We start from the raw sequence: 9,332 nt of genomic DNA on the forward strand, positions 1-9,332 counted from the left end.
CCTTAAAAGAAAAAAAGATGAGAAGAAAAATTATGAGAAAAAGAACAAGATTAAGAATATAAAATTTTAGCCGATGAAAACGGTGAAGACGAGATGCGTTGGATTTTGCTGAATAATTTAAAACTATTTTTTTCCATGCATTTAAATTTCAGCAGAATTAGGTTCTTGACAAACGTAAAGTTTAGGAGCGAAGATGAATAGCTATTAAAATTTTCCCCTCCATATATATTCTTTACTTCTTCGCAACTTGCAAAAGAGAAAAGCTTGCATATATTATGTCTTCCCTTAAATTCCTCGTTTTCCACGATCAAAATAATACTCTTATTATTAGTTCCAAGATGCGTTATTATATTCTTTTATAAAGCTGGTTCCCATCTTTTATTAATTATTCGTATCTGCATGATCATAAGTTATAACCTTCATATTAAGTTCGATACTTTACTATTAACATTCAAACATATTTTCTTAATATAATGATGATTTATATATCGGAGTCACTCACGTAAAGACGCTTAAAATATCTTTTTTTTTAAATATTTTTTATTAATTAAAATTTAATATATATAATCGATTAAATCGTGTTATTTTTGTTAAAATTAGGCCAGATTAAATTGACTAAACTAATGATTTCTCTGATCTAATTTTAATAAAATAATACAATTTAATTAGTTATATGTGTTAAATTTTTTATTATTAAAAATATCTTTAAAAAAAGACATTTTTAATATCTTTATCTAAGTGGCTACTATGAAATAATGATGTGCTTGCTGTAACATCTTGGTTCACTGTCTTTACATTATTTTAACAAAAATAACACGATTTAATCAATTATATATGTTAAATTTTAATTATTAAAATATATTTTAAAAAAAAAGATGTTTTAGACGGCTTTATATGTGAGTGGCTTCTTTTTGATATATATGCAAAGTTCAATAATCTTACATGATTAATGATAATGATAGAATAATTTGACTTGGGTGGGTACTATGTGCTTTAAATGACTTAGAGACCCTAAATTGTACAAGTGCAGAAGTGCTTTAAATTTTATCTCAAGAATCTGATTCAATTTGGAGGAAGGACACGCGTGCATTTAATTATGATATTATTGAGGAATCTCTAATATAGAACACAAAAGCTTTCTTGGTGAGAAATTAACCATTAATAACCCTACTTCTAATATAATGACACCAATCATATTTTGTATTATCAGGAAGACAATACTGATTAGACAATTGTTATTAAAAAGGCCTTTAGATTATAGGTACTGTAGAAAAAAAATAAATGAAAAGAAAATATCTATTTAAATATCATTTTTCTTTGTACTAATATATAATACTTGAAGGTAAAGTATTATTCTTTTAAATTTTGTGAAAGACTTGAGAACTGAGAGAGAATGTTATTTAATCAGTATAAATCAAATTTAAATAAACTAGTTAAAAAGGGTACTAAATGAGTTAAATGTATCAATTATATAAATATCATTGAAAATAATCTTAAATTATAATTTTTCATGTGATTATCATCACTTAATTAAACGATCACTTAAAAATTTTTGCTTTTGGAAATATACTACGTTCTAGATGTTCAATCCTATCATGAAGAGAAGGAAATATATTACAAGTTTCGTATTACTTGGACTAAATTTTAAAATTAAATTAGATTTACTGAATTTATTTAAAATTTTTATTATTAAGTTTTTTTTTTTAATTGTCAAGTTAATAGTCAATCCTATCCGACCAACCCGCACCCTATATATGTATATGTTATATACTTATATAAAAATATATTTTAAGTGGATGTTGAACTAAAGACTTCTCACTAAATACAAAAGATCCTTAGTCATTAAAAGAAGATCATTAATTGATAATTTAATAAACTTTTTTTTACATAAAAGTCAGTTCTATTTTAAATTATCATCAAGTTATATAATAACTTTGTATTTTTTTTGTAGCCCGCTGATAGAGTTTGGTACACGCGGGTTAAGAGCGGGTAGGATTAGGATTGAGATATTCTCAACCCGCGAGTAGGGTTATGGTTGACTCCAAAGTCCAAACCCTACCCTACTCTACCCATTGCCACCCCTATTAATAGCCTTTCTTTACATGACTTTCTTTGTATTTGTTAAAAAGATAAGACAGAATAATAGAGAAAAGATTTGTATGTATTTAAATTGTGTGTAATGATCTAATCTATAAAAGTATTTATAGATGTTAAGAGAATCAAAATAATAAAAACGTAATATTTTATAATAAATATATAACTAAATATGCTAAATCTAAAATTTTAATATACAAATAAAATTTTTGATATTAACATGTTGAAAAAGAATCATGACCGTTAGACAAAATGAGATGGTAGCTAGTGACCACTTATAATAGTTAATGCTACAATTAATTTTTTTTCCGTGGTGTTAATTTGGTTGACAAGAAGTACACCTAATTATGCTGCTGTTTCTAATGCAGAAAATAGTGTTTTGACATTTCCACTTCACAACTATGAATTTAAATGCCACTAATGAATCCAACAACCACACAATACATACATAAATCACCTTTTTATTTTTCTATTTAACATAGCATACTGGTGACTGGTGAGGCTCCTTTTACTCATTCATTAGCAAATAGTAGTAGAAATGGAGCAAGAAATGGAGAAGAGAAAGATAGAAAAAGAAGAAGAAGAAGAAGAAGAGAAATGGGTGCTTGATGGATCTAAAGATTACAAAGGAAGAGTTCCTCTCCGAGCTTCCACTGGTGCATGGAAAGCTTCTCTCTTTGTGCTCAGTAAGATATATGAACCAAAAACTATGACAAAAATTGTCTACTCCTTTAACTAAGATGTTTCAATTTTGGTGCAGCAATTGAGTTTAGTGAAAGGATAAGCTTCTTTGGAATAGCCACTAATCTCATCTCCTACCTAACTAAAGTGATTCATGAAGATCTTAACACAGCAGCAAAGAATGTAAATTATTGGACAGGGACATCAACACTCATGCCTCTTATAGGTGGATTTGTTGCTGATGCCTACACTGGCCGTTTTCTTATGGTTCTGTTTTCTTCCTTTGTATACCTCATGGTAAATCTTTAAATTTCTTATCTATGTGCAAAGTATTTCAATTATAACCAAGTAACATTATGTTACTTTAGTCTCTGAGACAAAGATAAATATTTTCTGTCACTGTTTATAGTCTTTTAAGAAATACAGAAAACATAATACTCAATTTGATACATAGGATTTTTTTTTTTTTTTTTTGTGTATACATGAAATGCAATAGGGTTTATGCTTGCTGACAATGTCTCAATTCATACCAAGTCTCAAGCCATGCAAAAGTAGCATATGTAGAAAGCCTAGGAAGGTTCATGAAGTGGTTTTCTTCCTTGCCTTGTATTGTATATCCCTAGGCACTGGTGGATACAAGCCATGCTTGGAGAGCTTTGGAGCCGATCAATTCGACGACGATAACACGGAAGATAGGAAGAAGAAGATGTCTTTCTTCAACTGGTGGAACTTTGCACTGTGCTTTGGATTGCTGCTTGGTGCAACTGTGATTGTCTATGTTCAAGATTATGTTGGTTGGGGAGCTGCAGGCCTTATACTCACTATTTTTATGGCTCTTACTGTGATTGCATTTTATGTGGGGAAGCCATTTTACAGGTATAGGAGACCAGAAGGGAACCCTTTAACCCAAGTTTTGCAGGTCATAGTTGCAGCCATAAGGAAAAGGAACTTAACCAATCCTTCAAGTGCTTCTCTGTTGTATGAAGTTCCAAAGTCAGACAAGTCCCAAGGGAGGCTTCTAAGCCATACTAGCAGACTTAGGTATCACACTATCACACTAACATCTTATACTTACAATTGTTACAAAAAAGTTCAATTTTGTCCCTAAAAATTATAAATGTGCTTTATTATTTTGTCAAAGTTATATTTTGTAGATCATTGTAGCTTTTAGTCAATCAATTTTTAGTTAATCATCACTATTAGTAGACCAAGAATGTGTCATGCCACCTATCATTAACATGACACGTCAACAAAATAGTGAAGGTTAACTAAATAACTAACAATTGGCTTATCAGAGATTAAAATTAAGCTAGCTTGAAATTTTAGGATTAAATTGAATGTTTACTCTTGATTTGAATCAATAGAACATACATGTGTGCTAATTTCTAATGAATGTCAATTTTACAAAGAAGGACAGAGTTGAACCTATCAATGTTGATTGGATTTAAATTAATACTGAAATTCATTAATTCAATGAATAGGTTTCTTGACAAGGCTGCAATAATAGAAGACAAAAACAGTGAGGAGAAAGAGAATCCATGGAGATTAGCAACAGTGACAAGAGTGGAAGAGACAAAGCTTCTTCTCAATGTTATCCCCATTTGGCTAACTTCAGTAACAGTTGGAATCTGTGTAGCACAAGGCTCAACACTCTTTGTGAAGCAAGCAGCTGCTATGAACCTAAACATAACCCACAGTTTCAAAATCCCTCCAGCTTCCATTGCCTCGTTCGCGGCTTTCGGCACCTTAGTAGCAGTCCCAATTTATGACAAGATCATTGTTCCGGTTCTGCGAAAAGTCACTGGGAACGAAAGAGGGATCAGCATCCTTCGGAGGATTGGCATTGGCCTAACATTCACAGTCATAGTTATGGTTGTTGCAGCATTAGTTGAAGCAAAGAGGCTAAGAGCTGCAGAGAAAAACACTACTAGTAGTGTTTTCTGGCTGATACCACAATACTTGTTACTTGGATTTGGAGATTCATTTTCCTTAGTTGGTTTGCAAGAGTATTTCTATGACCAAGTACCTGATTCAATGAGGAGTTTGGGAATGGCATTGTATCTTAGTGTGATTGGAATTGGAAGCTTCGTGAGCAGTTTTCTGATCATAATTGTGGACCATGTCACAGGAAAAGATGGTAAGGCTTGGATTGGGAAGGACATAAATTCAAGCCGTTTGGATAGGTTTTATTGGATGCTGGCAGTTATAAACGGTTTGAATTTGTGTCTGTTTCTGTTGTTGGCAAGAAGGTATACTTATAAGACTGTGCAGAGGAGAACATTGCCAAATGATGGAGTTGAGATCATTCCATGAGTCATGGAATGAGAGAACTACTCATTATTAAGTGTACCAATTTCTAAGTTTATCAAGGATTGTGATCTAATAAATCTATTACACATACTTCTAGCTTTAATCTTATCATCTTGTCAAGTAAACTTGCTTTTATAAGAATGTGAATGTGAGTCTGAATCTTCTCTACATATGCCAACATCACTAGTAGAATAAAGAAGAGACATAAATCGAAACAAGGGAATGAAGCATGAATATTATTATCTGAATTTGGACTATAGTTATAGGAACACCCTGAAATAACAAGAGGGACTAACTGTCCAAACCAGCTTCTACATCAAACTTCAAACACTGCATTCCCACTCACTCATACAATACATCAACATGCATGTTCATGTTCATGTTCATCCTCTCTTAACTTATTACAGTGGGAAATGACCAGTCAAACGAATATGATCCAAGGTACAACGCAAACCATACTTATTAACTGCTTCAATTGCAGACCTAAACCCACCTCCATATGCTGGTGACGAATCATTGGCTATCTGGTTCATGAAAAACTCTCCTAACTTGTTCTCAACTTGAGACCTTGCTCCTTTCTTTGATGATGATGATGATGTGGAGTAGGAAGAAGATGAAGATGCTGATGATGTTGATGGCATGTATCTACTAGACCCTGGCATCACTTCTGATTCAAGCCACATGTATGATAGAACCTGACAAATACCTTCCTCTACTTCCGCATCAAGGTTCCGGTAACCTGTGATTGATGTCAAGGCAAGTGATGATTTTATCATATGAACATCACATCATGTAATAATGAGAATCAATTAAGTTGAATAATGTTACCTTTAAGTCTCAACCAAGCATGCATCAACTCATGGGCTAGGATAGCACCTGTGAGTAACCTGTGTCAGGTGAATAGTGTCAACAACTGTTACAAGGTTGTCCAATATGTGTATGTATGATTTTGTTAATTACCTTGGAAGACCATAAAGAACAAGAATAGCTGTAACTTCACATTTTCTAGTCAGCTTTTGATGTTGAGTTCTCATTCCTATGAATCTATGCCCTCCCATTCTTGGCCATCTATGTACCTGAAAGTAATAGTAACAAAATCATGATTAGTAGAGATTGATAAACACATTCTAATAAGATAAAACCATAAACAAGCAAGTGTTTCTAAACATACACTGGTGACAGTTTGCTCTTCTGAGAGGCACAAACCCCTTGTTTCAGGCAAATGATGGAAACCCTGCAAGAAGATAAATGAAAATAGAGTAAGAGGACTTAAATTAATTCTATGATTGAGAAAAAAAAAAGAAAAGAGTGAATTCTGATAGTTAATTTTACATTCTTCTCCCCAACAATGGCTTCATTAAGTGCATCTCTACCCACAAGAAGCATAGGAACTTGCTGATCTATTCTCATGTTCATCCCTTCATAATAATCTCTGATGGCATGGTATAGAGGCTGGCATTCACCAGTATCCGTTATAGCAGATTCCATGCACTCGAAGCACAAAATCCGTCCATCGTCCAGTCTATAATACTTTTCGTTCCGCGACTTTGAGATGGAAAACAAAGGATCAGAGAAAGGAAACAAGTTGGAAAAGTTGTTGAAATCAAGAGTGAAGTGAGTACCTCTAATCTTTCACAACTACAACAGCGAGCTGTATTATCATACTCATGTGATGGACAATACTTTTGGTACCAATAGGGATGGCACCTATACTCAATCAAACCAGCTGCATTTATTGGAATCTGAGAGTGAAATATATCAGAACCAAGTGCATATATATACAATGAGTAGAATGTAAAATCATTCCAGATGAATTAGTCTTACATATTGATGGCAAACTTCACATTTAGGGTGTGTTAACTCTTTAAAACAAGTCTTGTGATATGGACGGCTCCCTGACAAAGAAAACTTAAAAAGAAAAAAAGAACAAGACATGAATAAGATAAGCATATATAATTACATATGTATATGCAAATCCATCCTAAAAGGATGAACTTACCTCGCGTTCAGTAATAGGGTGGCGACAAGAGTGACAACGGAAGCAATCTGGATGAAAATAAGTATCCATCCATCCCAAACAATTTCCATATAGTATCTCCTGATTGCACCCTCCACATATTCTTACATTTGCCAAACTGCATGCACATTCATTGAAAACATATGCAATCACATTTTCTGATATATACACACTTGATTCATCTTTGAAAGCAGATATGGAGATGGTAATGCAAGATTATTAGACCTATATCCTCTGGGATATAAAGGTGCAGGTGTATATGGAGGATGTGCAGATGAGTGCATGCGATCCTGAAGGGCCTTTGAGTAATCATCAATATCATCACTGCCTGTGTGCCATCTATAACCTTGTTGAGCAAGTGGGGAAAAGGGGCTTTAGAATTTGATCAATTTCACAATAAGAAACTTCAGCAGTACCTAGTACCTACCATTTGGTCTCTTGAAATTTTCACCTAAAGAAAGTGCAATTGCTCGGTTCAAATCCTCTTCATCCTTCCGGGATCTAGCACGGTCATCCTAATCAAGAACAACAATGTCATCAACAAGTACATAAATGAATGTTTTGGTATGGTAACAAAGAAATGGTGGTGTTTACCAATGATCTAGAAGGTGCTCGCCAAACCATGTTTTCCTCTGCAGGCTGCTGTAGATGACGACCACTACTATCACTCCTTCCTCTACTTGATGATCCAATTTTGAAAATCTTACCAAACCATTTCATAAACCCAGACTTTCTCTCTGAATATGAAGAAACAAAATCCCCTGCTTCCCACCAAATCATACAACACCAGTTAATTCTAATCCATTATCATTATACTATATTTACATGCTTTAACAAATCAAATTCGCATATCCATTCAGCAAAACCAAAAGGACTTAAAGTTGAAAAAGTAGCTGGTGGGGTTATTCAAAACTTTCCAAAATGAAGATGAAAGTGTAATAGAGAAAGAGTACCATATATGCAAGGGTGTGAAAGATGGTTGATATCAGAAGAAGGAGAAGCCATAAGGATGAAGGGAAGCTTGTTATGTATGTTAGAGCCCTGAAGAAGGATGGAAAAGGAAGACAATGATAGAGAGAGAAGGGTGCATTAGAGATGGTTAATAGTGGGGAAAAGAGGGTGAGAGAAACAAGAGAGGAATCTCAGGAGGAGGGGAAGTGGCACAGGGCAGAAGAGATTCTTCGCTTGTAAAGTAAATGAACAAAGAAAGAATGGCAGAAAGCTAGGATAGCTTCTTTTTCCTCATCGAACCAGAATATTAACTTACGCTGGATTCCACACAATCAAACTCTAACGGGTAATAACATCACTCCTTTTTTTTTCTAAATATCATGCTACTTTTATTTCAGAAAAAATCATCTTCTATAAAATTAATTTGGGTTAGTCGATCAGTCAACTCATTCATCAGCTTAAGCAAGCTGCAGACTCTTAAATAGAACTATAATTCGCGACGGATTAATTATTAACCTGTCAAATTGAAAAATACCATGGACAATTAAAAAAAAATATATCTACACGTATGGGAAAAAAATGAGTGGTACAAATATATTTTAATCGAATATAAAAAAAAGTAACGTGTTTAGAGGGTTAAAGTGATCCATGATATGCTTGAAGGTTTGAATTTGGAAGCATTCCTTTTATATTTTGGCGGTAAAAGGAAGTTGGGTGAAGTCAACTGTGTAGTGTAGGGACTAGGGAGGGAAGGGTCGTTTTCTAAGCTTATAGGTAGCTAGCTGCAGAATTATTCATCTTTTGCGTTAATCTACTAAGCATAGATATTATTATATATCAAAAAAATATTAGAGCGAGATGCATTAGAATTTATTATTTTTAGTCATCAGTTAGTTATTAATGTTTAAATTATAAAATCATATATGTTTTTGAATTATTAGACTAAAAAAACTAGACTGAAAAAATTAAATTGATGACTAAGTGATGACTAAAAATAATAAATTCTAACATTTTTCCGTATATTATTCCTCTTTCACAAGAAAAAAGAGTCATCATGAAGCCATGGATTCTGTTCAACTCAGTCCTGAGTTGGAATGGAACTCAATTCAATCAATAGGTCTCTTTAGTGGTCTGATGGCTTTCTTCTGCTTTCATACGTAGAATTGATTCCATGTCAAACTCCTTTTCTTCAAATTCATTTTCAAACAAAACTAGCCAATTAACCACTTAATATTTATTTATGAGTAATATTAAGTAACTAATTTTTTTCTGTTAATAT

General features: G+C 33.2%; 2 protein-coding genes across 2 annotated transcripts; one reads left to right on the top strand and one right to left on the bottom strand.

Annotated features, from left to right (window-relative positions):
* On the top strand, positions 2,535–5,210 carry LOC107631155 (protein NRT1/ PTR FAMILY 5.6-like). The gene is made up of 4 exons (XM_016334503.2): positions 2,535–2,780; positions 2,855–3,072; positions 3,272–3,816; positions 4,257–5,210. The coding sequence occupies exons 1-4, from the start codon at positions 2,633–2,635 to the stop codon at positions 5,086–5,088; spliced, it is 1,743 nt and encodes a 580-aa protein (XP_016189989.1). The 5' UTR covers positions 2,535–2,632; the 3' UTR covers positions 5,089–5,210.
* LOC107631156 (protein DA1-related 2) lies at positions 5,291–8,355 on the bottom strand. Its single transcript, XM_016334504.2, has 12 exons — positions 8,056–8,355; positions 7,697–7,863; positions 7,530–7,617; positions 7,328–7,448; positions 7,085–7,220; positions 6,910–6,993; positions 6,708–6,827; positions 6,418–6,630; positions 6,257–6,319; positions 6,046–6,161; positions 5,914–5,972; positions 5,291–5,824 (listed from the first exon to the last, which is right to left on the bottom strand). Exons 1-12 carry the CDS (start codon positions 8,105–8,107, stop codon positions 5,487–5,489), a joined length of 1,557 nt encoding a protein of 518 aa, XP_016189990.1. The 5' UTR covers positions 8,108–8,355; the 3' UTR covers positions 5,291–5,486.

The sequence above is a fragment of the Arachis ipaensis genome, chromosome B03 (assembly GCF_000816755.2).
Source record: "Arachis ipaensis cultivar K30076 chromosome B03, Araip1.1, whole genome shotgun sequence".
In the NCBI taxonomy this organism is placed as follows: Eukaryota; Viridiplantae; Streptophyta; class Magnoliopsida; order Fabales; family Fabaceae; genus Arachis; species Arachis ipaensis.

Bases quoted from the DNA above. Each gene is read 5' to 3' on its own strand.
- LOC107631156 (XM_016334504.2), bottom strand. From the start codon at position 8,107: ATGGCTTCTCCTTCTTCTGATATCAACCATCTTTCACACCCTTGCATA. The intron at 5,973-6,045 runs GTAATTAACAAA...CACCTGACACAG, and splicing joins GTTCTTTATGGTCTTCCAAG to GTTACTCACAGGTGCTATCC. The intron at 5,825-5,913 runs GTAACATTATTC...CATCAATCACAG, and splicing joins TGCTTGGTTGAGACTTAAAG to GTTACCGGAACCTTGATGCG.
- LOC107631155 (XM_016334503.2), top strand. From the start codon at position 2,633: ATGGAGCAAGAAATGGAGAAGAGAAAGATAGAAAAAGAAGAAGAAGAA. The intron at 3,073-3,271 runs GTAAATCTTTAA...GAAATGCAATAG, and splicing joins CTTCCTTTGTATACCTCATG to GGTTTATGCTTGCTGACAAT. The intron at 3,817-4,256 runs GTATCACACTAT...TTCAATGAATAG, and splicing joins AGCCATACTAGCAGACTTAG to GTTTCTTGACAAGGCTGCAA.